We start from the raw sequence: 13,823 nt of genomic DNA, 5'->3' as shown, positions 1-13,823 counted from the left end.
ATGATGTCATCAGTTTGGTTTCATATTGATCCGAAACAAATCACATGACAAGAGTTAACACCTTGTATTTCTGTTGATTTTTCTATAGCTGCATGATTTATCATATGTATATATGTTTAGATACAGGAAACTGAAATCAGATTTATTTATATAGTGATTCTCCAACATATCGGCTAATCTGCATTTGATATTTTTCATACTTGCATGGTGACTACAGCACAGATCGACAATATTCTGGAGGCACCATGCAATATCAATTTGCAAGCATTACATCTTCCCTGGCTAATGAGATTACGACCTTCATCTTCCAAAAAATCGGGATTGTGATCCTGGCTTGTGATCTTTCATCTTCCCAACCTCGGGATTATGATCCTGTCTTGTGATCTTTCATCTTCCCAACCTTGGGATTATGATCCTGTCTTGTGATCTTTCATCTTCCCAACCTCGGGATTATGATCCTGGCTTGTGATACTTCATTGTTCCAAACTCGGGATTATGATCCTGGCTTCTGATCTTTCATCTTCCCAACCTCGGGATTATGATCCTGGCTTGTGATCTTTCATCTTCCCAACCTCAGGATTACTATCTTCCCAGGCTAATGGGATTAATTACGACATTCATCTTCCTAAGCTCGGGATTATGATCCTGTCTTGTGATCTTTCATCTTCCCAAACTCAGGATTAATGATCCTGGCTTGGAAAGATGCAAGATGGCACACCACAAGATAGTTATCCCATTTATCTCACTATATACCTGACCCGACACCCGAGGCTGAAGTTAAAATTAGTCTGGGCTTGTAAAATTTGTCTCAAACATAGTCTGACAGGGGCTACTGAAGTATTACGATGACAGAACATTCTGAATAGAAATTACAGCAAAATAAACTACATTTGAGTTAACTTTTCCTTAGATTACCTTTTAGGAAGTGTAAATATATAACTTATACCTTCAAAGTGGATGCCTTGAGGATGCGGACACATGCAGTGAAAAACAAGGATGAGCATGTGGAAAGAAAAACTCACAGTAAGCACAAGAAAAAGGAGGAGAAAAGAGAAGGACCTTTTTCAGAAACATGGACTTCATAATATTGTAAACTGGACCTGATGTTTTATAATATTGTAAACTGGACCTAATGTTTTATAATATTGTAAACTGGACCTAATGTTTTATAATATTGTAAACTGGACCTGATGTTTACACACAGTTAAAAAAACAACCAAAAACCATAACCACCCTGACTTAGTGAATTCAACGATAACATTAATTCAAATTTTACTTCCTTTTTCTGGGCTAGTAAAAATTTCATCAAGATAGTAAATTTTAATGTTAAATCCATGCATTAACTCAATTGGGTATAGTGAGCTCAGAAATTTAACTATATAACATTGAATCATCCCCTATGTGTTTTTATTGAGAGGGGAGATATTGACATAACCTTTAGATCTAAAACAGATTTCTTAAATGCCTGCATACTGATGCTTCATTGATTGATACATAATTATAGATCATGTTGATGTACTTCATTGATATCCAGAATAAACGGGCACCATTAATTACTGTCTCTAGCCATCATTGCTATGGATTCTATGACCCCCAGTCAATAAACTCATCATCAGGTCATCTCCGGGGTCCAATTTACACCTGTATCAGATGTTCTGTAATGAGTTCTCTCCCCTGGGGACCCATTTGTGGGTAAGGTCAATACATTTCTGTTTCTCAATCAAGTTAGGACTTTCCTCTGGTCATATGATGTAATGCTTTAATCCTCAGGATGACTTGAGTGGCTCCCCCTGGTGGTGGATCATGAATGACCAAACAGAAAATATTGAATTGTACGGAGACTTTACAGAACTCATTTAGAGGAGAATGCAGAAAATTGCTTTGGCATCGAATTTGAAACTATTGATATACAACATGGGCGGTTAAGTATCATTTTGAATGTCATTCTGGTAGCATATCATATTGTTTACCTTTCAGTATGACTTGACCTTTAATGAAACCTTGACTTGGCAAAACTTTGAATTAAATCAAATTAAACCAACTCAAAAAGTCATGATAAAGCACTTGTCTGATGACTATGGGATATTTTGCAGGACTGGCTGGTAAAATTGTTCTGTAGAATTATTTATTAGACTGGTGACAGTTGCTTGTGGGATAGTGCTTTGAAATAATTGTTGCAATTTTAGACAGAAACAGACAACATCTATTTATCATACCCACCTAATACAATTATCAAAGCTGGGTCAATAAAACAGGTTGAAATAATGGTACTTAACATGTGAACAAGACAGGAAGTCTGTTTCTATTGGAGGTCAGTGATGCTGGTAAACATATATATACGTGTATACATATGATAATTTCAATTTATCAGCATATCTGCAGCATTATAATTTAAACCAGCGATATAATTATTCTTTATTTACCTTATCTCGCATTGCAGAGAAAAAAGTTATATATTTCACTAGTATTATGTGTATATATATATTTTAAATATAAATATTTTCATTTTATAGTATCCGTTTCCTATTCTTTTGTCTGTGAATGTGTTTTATGCCTCTGAGGACCACAATGTAAAACTAGCCAATTGATACAAATTGAGCTACATTGTATCCTGTCTAAATGTAAGAATTACAACATATAAACACGGAAGTCTGAATTCACAAATCCTGACAACACATGTGTATCTATAACAATATTTTAAACATCTTAAGGAGAGAATCTAATGACAGTTGAATATCTTTACACTAGATCTTTTTTATTTTTTCTTTATTTTTAGTTACCGCAGCAACATAATGGTAAAATCCATTGCCAGCTACAATTTCTAAAATGTGTAAAACCTTGGAGGATCTCATTAGAGAGGGATAGGGTAATCATAGTCCTCCGGTACAAAAATCAATGAACGCAACACCTTGTAAGACATAAGACTGTTGATACTGAAAAAAAATCACCAGACAACCCTAAACTGCCTCCATAAAACAGAACTATCTCACACACACAACCAACACAAAAAAAATATCACCCGACAACTCTAAACTGCCTCCGTAAAACGTAACCATTTCACATACACAAAAATCACCCAACAACTCGGAATTGCATCCATAAAGCGGAACTGTCCAACACAACATATCTTCAAGGGGCACTCTCAACTATGACATAAAAACTTAGTACAGTCTACTTTAGATATAATGAAATTCAGGGGACCGACCTGAATTGTTCATTATATCCAAGGTTCAGTATAACCAATGCTGAACTACATAAATATTGCTACTGGGGGATTTATTTTACCTTCAATATAACAGGCAGTTCAATATAACCAACTTCAATATAAGTGAAGTGTACTGTTCCACTGCGGTAAGGAGTTAATGATTAGTAGTAATTCTGAACAGTGATTATATTGCTGGGATGCATTAAAATGAAGAAAAATAAATTTGAAAGTGAAAAAAGGCAACCTTTTAAAATTGAATTTTATGAAAATTATGGAATAATTATTTCTTGGCTATGAATTCTAGATACCCCCATACAATGTTTCAGCCATTGCATCCATTATTTAAATTAAAAAAATTCTAATGTCAAAATTATAACAAAAGTTTTCAAGATGTATGAGTTTTAATATGTTGATTTTTATGAACTGTAAAGCTGATTTAGTAATTTTTGTCACATCAGTCCGCAAATTTGACTTTTGCAGCATATGCCCCTTTACAACTGACGTGACTTAATTGTCATTAACGCAATTTTATTTACAATTTCAGTCAAAATTGAGTTTTAAGAGGACTTCAGTCTTCCCTGGCACTAATTTACTTTATTTCTATAGAAACAGGAATTCATAGACATACACAATCTAAATTCAATTTGGTTAAAACTGTAATTCTCATTGCATGTCAGTGATGGTTTTTTCTTCCTTAAATGTGTTGAATTTCCTCTGTCACTCTTCCCGACTTGAAAACCTCAAATTACAAATTTGATCTGAGAATTAAGGAAACTACGATGCATTATGTTCAAGGACAGCTACAGAACAGCAGATTTTGCGATGACAATTCACATTTTTCTCCACAATGCATTAGCATTCAACAAATTCAAGGGGACATTTCGGTGAGCCACTTAGAGCCAATCAAAAATTTGAACAGACATCACTGGAACAATTTGATTCCATTCCATGAAACACAATCTGTTGAAGAAATCACATTATCTTGTGGGACGGGATGACCATTATGTGAGTCTGTAAGTCAGAGAGAAAAGTAAAACTGGTGGTTCTCTACAGCATAAAGAGGACCCATTGTCCTGCAAACATCACACCCAAATCAGGCAGAAAATTGTAATTTGTCAGATCAGTGGACAAAGAAAACATCATCTCGCCCGAACTTCACAGTTCAGCAACTCGATCCAGCTCTTATAATTCCGTCCTGTCTCCAGCACTAATAATTCCGTCCTCTCTGCTTACTAAATAGCTGCGTGTGGTCATAACATGTCCACAGCCTCATCTGATCATCTTAACTCAGCCGCTCTCCAAATAAAAAAAAATAAAATGCCTACATACGTTTTTTTTTAAATATAGTGAATTTTAAAAAGATAGATTTTGATCTATAATCCTGAATTCTGTAGGAATGTATGTATACTAGCTTTCTCAGTATTGAGATGCCATCTGGAGTAAAGGATAAATGCAAAATGTAACTTCTGCAGGTGAAGAGATTCTGTCCACCCTTGCACAGATTTTTAATTTGAGTACAAGTCAGAGGATTCATTCAAAGGTAGCCCGACACTGCATGAACTTAAACTCTGACCTTAAACAGTCTCAGTTTACAAATTTTTAAATGTAGGTTAACTCGGGTAAAAGTGGCTTCTGGATTTACTTAACCCACTTCTAAAAGTGGCTTTAGGTGTGAAATGGGTTAACTTAATTTATCTCCTAGGTGAAATGCAGCATAGGTGCCAAGTGGATCGCTTCAATAGAGCTCCTGTTACTATAATGTAAAATCTGTTTACTGTACAGAATAATGCAGAAATAAACAGATTTAAAAAACTTAACAGATTATCACAAAAACTGTTCATTTTGATAATCCTTCAAAGACAGGCAAGATTTCACACACACACACACACACATATTATATGTATATAACACCCACTTTGAGCCAATAGATCCCTGTCGACCCACAAGAAAATTGCAGTAAATCTGAATTTAGTCCAAGTTAACTTACTCCAGAGACTTAAATTAAATCCAGCATTCCCATGTGTTGGTGATATCTTATTTCTTCAAATCCTGCGGATAAGCTAATCCAGGTTAACTTACTCCAATCTGACTAAGTTAATCCAGGTAACTTACTCTAATCTGACTAAGTTAATCCAGGTAACTTACTCCAATCTGACTAAGTTACTCTAGTTTAACTTACTCCAATCTGACTAAGTTAATCCAGGTAACTTACTCCAATCTGACTAAGTTAATCCAAATTAACTTACTCTAATCTGACTAAGTTAATCCAGGTAACTTACTCCAATCTGACTAAGTTAATCCAGTTTAACTTACTCCAATCTGACTAAGTTAATCCAGTTTAACTTACTCCAATCTGACTAAGCTAATCCAGATTAACTTACTCCAATCTGACTAAGCTAATCCAGGTAACTTACTCCAATCTGACTAAGTTAATCCAGGTAACTTACTCCAGAATGAATCAATCCCACTAAGTTTATCCAGTTTAACTTACTCCAGAGTGAACTCACACTATGATTACATAACTCATTTTTCTCTGTACCCCATGTAAAGTTAAATCTTCAGATTACAGGCAAAACATTGTGTTGATTTATATCTGCATCTTCACTAATCTCTCACACTAGAAACTTTCAATTTTATACATGTTTTCCATTTCACACACAACTGAAGTGTTAAAAAGCGTTTATATGCATATTCAGATTGTACTCAGTTAAGAATCAACATATCCTATGCTTATTAAGAGTGTTTATACATTTACAGTTTGTACTCAGTTAAAAAATCCTATATATAAAATTCTCCACTAATTGATATTGTGTTAAGCACATCTCACTCTCCAGCAGCTCTCTGATATTCTGTGTACATCTTTTATTGAATGATGCCTGAATCTTTCCCAATCTAGAGTCAGTGAATTCATGATAGATATACAAAAGGCTGATGAAATGCGGTATTATGAATTCATTAAGACCATCATGATCTCTGCTTCTGTGATTGAATTGACCAACAACAGCCGAAGAGCTGTCTACATGCCTTATAACTCTTGAAATATCTTCACAATTACTGCGTTAATCTTGGATCACGTTGAAGGGAAAAACATCACACGCAGGCAAAAAAGTTAATGATGCAAGCATATCAGAGCTTGTCGACAGAATCGATGGCCGAATTGACCAGCGATTGTCAGACTTTCACAAGCACTGGCAAGTGATAATTTGGTAAAAATGAATTTTGCACGATTTATAAGTAATCAGAGTGGCAGCGGGCAAGTGGTCATGGGTGATGAATTTCTCGGTATAAATTTTGATTGATGTCTCTCTACAGAAGCTAGGGAAATCCATGAACAATATTAAATGTGCTATTTCCTGACTAACGATCACACCTCATTTTCTCCTCCATCCTCTCCTGGCGACTGAGATGTCTCCACTAACTTGGCTAAATTACGATACATGGATGCAGAGAGAGAGAGAGAAAGTATATTGGATTTCCTTGAGAGCACAGTCTGATGAATAAGCCAAGACTTTTCTCGTTATGTTGAAATAGATATTGTTATAGTTTTTGCCTTGCAATGTTAACTTTCGAGCATCGCCTTTCTAACGATGTCAGATTTATATGCCCACTGTGGAAGACATGCAATCATCAGGTACATTGACTGTTTTATTACGAGACAAAAATCTACGTCATCTTAATGCACTGTGCATTAGCTTAACAATATTTAATGAGTTTAAGTTGCACGAGTTTGTCATTAAATCTCATGTACATTGCCTGAATACACAAAATCAACCAACATTACTCAATAATGCAAATTTTCATGATTCCCGTCAACAAAACAAACTAATATTGATTCGTTCTATAAATGATTTTTTTTTCTTATTCTGTATAAGTGCATGAGAGCTCTGTTGCAAACTTCTAATTGTTTTCCGACACAATCAGCTAAATTTTGTCTCATTCCTGTACGATGAAGTGTGTAGAGTTCCCTCCATATTGATTTCCCCCTCTATCACAACTTGTAATTGGGTGTAATAAAATTTGTCTGGGTACCACACTCATAAATAAAACATCTACTTCTTACATATTCTGGAACAATTTATTTAGAGCAGGGAGCACGAAGGCACAGGGCTGGAAAGATAAATAAATTTAATAAAACACGTGAAATCAATGGAAAACTGACGCAGACCAAATTGGTTGTTCTTAAAATGGTCCTTCTTCTGGCACATCTAGATACTGCCTCCTGGAGTGTGGCAACCTCTGGACTGAGGGTTGTTTTGTATGATTTGTTGAGGCCCCTCGAGATTATGTAACTGATCGAGGCCTAGCTTATTTATATATTTTCAGAGAATCTACAGTTTGAACCACTTCAAAACAGATGAGAATAATTTTTTTTTTTAAAATCTTAATGAATTTCCACAGTGAAAAATAATTAATAACTTAATTGTCTCTTAAAAACATTACAAGTCACTATAATGGAAATATTCATATTCGATGTACAAAGCATCTTTTACATCTTGAAATATACATGTTTATTTATATCTAGGGAATAAATACAAAACAACAAAATGAATGGGGAATTAATATAATAATTAGGTTCCTTTGCTTTGTATCCCCACAATGATAAAACTACCTACACATTCCTCTATAATATGTATTCATATTTTGTCATCTAACGCCAGCTATCATATTGAAAAATGTTGGTGCTTTTCCTGCGAAATGTAACAGCGTCAGGAATATAATCACTAACTGTAGATACTACCTTTACATTGTATGATGACGAAAACATTATCATGAACGGAATCACCTTGTCAAAGCATTACGTAAAACATCCCCCCGTCACAGCGACTGTTCAACTTGACACACTCTGCTGTGACAGATACAAACGAGATTTTAAATCTACCTTTAGCCCAGGTGAGAATTGACAGGTAGACAATAATTAAGGTGTTTTGTGGTCTAATGGACCTGTAAGATCGTCAATGATTAGCCTGTCAAACAGGTGTAATAATGGAGGGATGATGTAGGCATCCTGTCACTATAACCCCAGGGAAAATTTCATCATCAAATATCAGCTGTATAGTCAATCTGCAGACTTCCAATAATAGATATTGATAATGCATTATAGACTATCGTTATCCAATATTTTACAAAATAGGTCACAGTTAGAGAAAAAATAAATTTTAACATTCTTGTGATCTGCATTAATTTATAGTGAAAGTCGATAACAATATATCCATGAAAAAAAAAAGGTCTTTTCTATTCTATGCTATCTTTCCTATTTATGAAAAAAAAGATTTTTGTTTCCTATCTTATTATATCAATGAAAGAAGGATTTTTTTCTTTCCATGATATTTATTTTTGTGAACTGTGACCCATATTTCATGAACTTCTGGGTACTGACGACATCTGTTAAAACTATATAGCTGTGATCTTGAGGCAATTAAAAATTTTATATTCTGGGGATTTATATCAAACAATATACACTACTATAAATTTCTCCCTCTGCATCTCAGGTCATGAGAATTTAAAGGAGCATTCATTTCCCTATTTCAAGGTCTATCTGGCGTTTACTGGGTCTTTGATCACAATTATTTTTCTTAATGCTATAACAATTAACAGACTTAAATTCAAATTCACGGTAATTAACTAATTGCAGTGAGATTGCTTCGTCAGTAGGGAGGTGATATTAACATAAGAAATCTCCGTGTTACTGGAGAGCTAGTTCTTACCTCGTGCGAAGTAGCACAGCCAGCACCACAATAACGTAAAATCCCACAAAAAATGTTCCGTTCGCCTCATGGTTAAACTTCATTTAACGCTAACTTCGAGAACACTGCGAGTATGCTTCACAAGACTTGTTGTCTTCATAATGTCCAAGTTCTACAGCAAAAGAATTCCACCTGTAAAATGGACACAAAACTTTACCATCTTATCAAATCGTTTCAGCATTTGTCCTTCCAAGTTATAAAACCTATGAACACATGCACTAGGCTCAGTTGTAGCTGGTAGAGCTAAATCATTAAACAAAAAATGTACCTTTCTGACTGGAACAGCAACTACACAAGACATCACCATTCTCACTACACAAATTGAATTAATAGAGACTTCACCATTCTCACTACACAAATTTAATTAATAGAGACATCACCATTCTCACTACACAAATTAAGTAATTATAGACTTCAACATTCAACATTCTCACAACACAAAAGTAATATAAAGACTTATCATTCACACAATAATATCGTCTCCAGTAAAGGAATGCACACCTACAGATATAAACCAAGCAACGCATAGAATAAAGACAAACTTCCCATCCTGGAAATGACAGTCAATTTAAGACGATATGATCACCAAAAGTCAGAGGAAGCTCGGGGCAGATCAGCCCTAATACCTACTGCCAGCTTCAGGCCTTGTCAGCGACACACGCATGTGGAGAGAGAGGACAATTGTATTGTCCTAACGATCAATGACGACCTTTGGCTCTGCCACACGGACCAGAAAAATGGGAGACTTAATAGGACTCTGAGGTCTGAAGATGGTGGAAAAAAACACCAACCTTTCTGAAACTTCTAGTTTATGTCTTCATTGATTTTACAACAAATCAGGAGGTTTTAACAGAATAGTGAATCAAATAATTGGAAATAGAGAATTAATGGGATGCTTCACCTAAGGGTACACAAAAGCTTTTACATACAGTTCATGATGTCTGTAAATTACACTTAAACACACATTTCAAACCAAGGTATAATAACAGGTATATGTTTACCCGATTACTTATATAGCCACACAAAATTCCCATCTCTTCTCTTCTCCTACATATGTCAGTGCTCTGTATAGTTGTAATAATTACCAGTAGAAAGCATTTCATACAATATGTAGAGGTAATATTTATCCCTGTAGCATTTAGAAATTAATTAGTTAGTTGGTCGTATATTGTTGCTGGAGAATTTTTCACTAATATTGCCATTGAAGGGCTGCAAAATTTTGGCCTTTGATCGGCGATTATGGTCTTTGAGCAGGAAGGGATCTTTGTCGTGCCACACCTGTTGTGACACGGGACCTCGGTTTTTGCAGTCTCATCTGAAGGACCGCCCCATTTAGTTGCCTCTTACAACAACCAAGGGGTACTGGGGACCTTTTCTAACCAGGATCCCCATGGGCTACTTATGGTCAGGAAAAAGGTCAACATCAAATTACATATATTGTATGTATATGTTAATCCCACAGGATTAAATTAGATATCCTCCATGTGTGTACATATATACCACGTCCAGCCAGTAAGAATGAAACAGCATATATTGCCACAAATGAGTTTTAAACGTTCTTGTTTTGCACTAAGCAACCACTTTTCTTAATCAAGGTCAGACTCTATAACTTTTAATACCATTATCAAGACAAATATCTACAATTTCTGCATGATCTCAGCGTATATTTCTTTTCTGAACATGCATACATATATCATACGACTGTAAGAACACCACGCTCAAGGTCTCTGATCTGCTCCTACGAAAGAATATATTTGTACATAGATCACTGCCTTTCTTGCAGAGAAAATGGAGCATTGTATTGTGGTACGTGCAGATTACAGGTTCTAAAATATTGCAATCACAGTGATTGCAGGACTTTCTTTGAACTCTGAATGAGTGTAAAAAAGATTGCCCTTCACATTAATTGTAAGATTAAAGGAAAATATCTAGCTATGTGTTACATACATAAAAACTTCCAAGATAAATTTGAAACAAAGCATTACAGTGTAAAAATGGCAGATGCAATTTTGCTGTCATTCTGAATGCCTGCAATTAAATCTACACATACAAAGGTTTCCTGAAAAATGTACAATGTCCCTTAAAATGGCAGACACATACAAAGTTTGATTCCGTAATTCTTCACTCAGTTATGTCACCACCAGTAGGTGAAGGCCCACAAATTTTGACCTGTGTAAGGCACTCAAGGTCATAGCTGTGGGGTTCTTTAATCGCACCAAAGTCTGCCATGACATGGGGACTTAACGGGATTTTAATGTACCTTATCCAAAGACCCGTAACTTTCAATTGGTATGTCAGACACTGTCAGCCACTACCGATTCTAAACATGTTAAGGGGGTACATACTACATCATCATAATTGGCCGACTTCCTTTTAAAATATGAATGAAAAGTTAAATATCAGCAATATTTGTAATTCTTTTTAAATCTAATTGCTTCACTGGGTACACATAAGCTCAGTGGGTTAGCGTGTCGACTGCTGAACTGTAGATTGGGTTAGCGTGTCGACTGCTGAACTGTAGATTGCGGGTTTCAGTCCAGCAGTGGAGGTATAATTTTTTCAGATTACTTTCTACTGAAACTGCATTTTTGACTAAATAAAGTAAATTTGAAAGATTTCAAATTCAAAATAGGATTGTATACATATCCAAATCGAAAGTTCTCTGGTGTGTTTATCATCATTTGATGCAGGCTTTGGACATTCTCCCAGTAAGATAAAAACAGTACATGAACAAATTTCCCAAATTAAGTCAAAACAAAATTTACCTTAAATCATATCAAAAAGACCTTCGATCATGGACACAGAAAAAAGTTTAATTGCCAGTCACAAAACATACTCATAATTCAATTATAATGACAAAATACTTTGTTCTTATTTACATCTTTGATTAAGGACCATGCATGCAGTGATCAATCTTATAATATATAATATATAATTATACCCGGTATCTGTTTTAACTGTTTATATCATTATTTATAGTCATGAAAACAACTGCATGAGGAATAATTCTGTTTTGTTTTGTATTTATCGAGCTTGAGAGCGATTTGACTGCGGTTTGACTTGGGTAATTCATCTTCACCCTTATTATAACAACAGATTTAACGCTATCTACATCTTACATCGTGTAAAACCCGTAATTTCTACCCTGAACAGAACACAGGGAAAGCGTAATTATAGGCGATTATAGATATCTGACATTTACCAGTATAAATGCTGTCCAACCTGGTTTTCCTGTACATGTATAATTGAAGTGTTTTGTCGGACCGTTCTATTCTATATAGAATTTTTCCGTATTGTGTTTGATAGAGCGGTTATTGGCAACATGCATGAAAATTATGACACATACATGACAAAGGAATTTTGACAGTACAAAGGTACCCCCATACACCAAACCATGAATGAAACTAGCATGTCTAATTATTAATTCTAATTAATCATCGGAGTCTGATTAATTTCTGAAGTATACTCACTACACGACAATGCTCTATACTAAGACCTCATCGAGGAATTCCTTTATAGACCTACACAATCCTCACTATACAAAGGTTGTATCCAAAAACAAGATAATTTTCAAGAAGTGGCCACTTTTCTTACAGAGGAGGCTAATATTCCATTATCGCAGATACCATCAGTAAAACTTCTTTTGTTAAGTGGCTACCTTGTATGATTGTCAAGGCGACTGAGTCGAGTGCGAAAACGTGTTTCTCCAAAAGAACCCGGCCTATAGAGAGCGGAGTCTTTGTCATTATAGCTCTAATCCATAATTACACAGCCAAATACAAAAAAATCCATCACCATTTCCTAACTCTCTGCTGCACATCATATGGACAGAGGAGAACCATGCTCATCAGCGTCCTGAGAAACATTCATAAAAAATTTACACTTGTTCTTTCACTTCATTAATGAAGCCAGCAAAACTGTACACACAGATAAATTCCGTTTCCCTGTGATGTATCCTCAATCCGAGCTAATGAAATTCTGATTCTCTTTCAGATTATGTTGTCTCAATCTGCAGATTTTCCATTGTAGCGAAAAAATGTGAACCTATTCTGTGGATTATTAAACTAGCCCGGTTATGTTGTCTTTCGATTTCATTGGTGTGTTGTAAATTTCTCCGAACAGAAGGGCACGATGGGGACACAATAAACGAGATTTTCTGGGATGAATCCTCCTCGACAATTCCCCCGTCTGTGTCACAAAACAGTGACTCACACCCTGGTACTGATCATCAATTTCCGAAGCTTATTATCAATGAAATTTACAAATTAGCAACAAAAGCCTGCACGGTCTCCAATTCTCACCAAACATGGACATATACACTTATATGTTAAATATAGAACGTGGGAAAAATTACGACTCCCAACTGCAATCAAAATTTCCGTTGATTCTAATCTTAACAAAGCCTTAATTTAGCTGACATTAAGCTGATTTTATGAAAGATAACACTTTTAAAAGACCAAAACCCTTGATCTCAAAATTCCAAAGTAATGAAGAAATTGTACATATTTTGTATTTAACTTAATTTTGTTGGAACGACAGTCAAGTGATAATCGGAAATACTGAATTTAAAAATACAATCATCTTTACTGAATAAAAATAAGTACAACTTCAAAATTCTTTTCATTAATTGGCTCTTAAATGGCTCTTGAAAATATTTCTCATGAAGGTGACTTTAGGGGACTTTGAGTTTGTAGATAATTAATGTTACATGATGCTATTCATAGTCCAGTATTAGCTAGGCCAGCACATTAATATTTAGAGTTCACAAAGAGACCCTATAAACACCAGCTGTACTTAGATTAAATCTAATTTGTCAGCCGTGGAGAACGCATTCAAATACAGAACTATACTGACAGAAATTAATCATTATTAAA

At 35.1% G+C, this 13,823-nt stretch overlaps 1 protein-coding gene across 9 annotated transcripts in view; it reads right to left on the bottom strand.

The window, feature by feature from the left end:
* The window catches only part of LOC125654770 (neuroglian-like), a 71,952-nt gene that overhangs the window by 39,152 nt on the left and 18,977 nt on the right, over nucleotides 1-13,823 (bottom strand). For 8 of the 9 annotated variants that reach the window (XM_056145510.1, XM_056145508.1, XM_056145511.1 and 5 more), the window contains one exon: nucleotides 8,911-9,081. In XM_056145510.1, the coding sequence (XP_056001485.1) occupies nucleotides 8,911-8,980 (70 nt within the window). In that variant the 5' untranslated portion in view covers nucleotides 8,981-9,081. Of the gene's footprint in view, nucleotides 1-8,910; nucleotides 9,082-12,607; nucleotides 13,274-13,823 lie in introns of those variants that run through there. The other variant, XM_056145507.1, reaches the window with a different exon arrangement.

The sequence above is a fragment of the Ostrea edulis genome, chromosome 7 (genome assembly GCF_947568905.1).
Source record: "Ostrea edulis chromosome 7, xbOstEdul1.1, whole genome shotgun sequence".
Classification (NCBI taxonomy): domain Eukaryota; kingdom Metazoa; phylum Mollusca; class Bivalvia; order Ostreida; family Ostreidae; genus Ostrea; species Ostrea edulis.
This window is presented reverse-complemented; position numbering and strand designations above follow the sequence as displayed.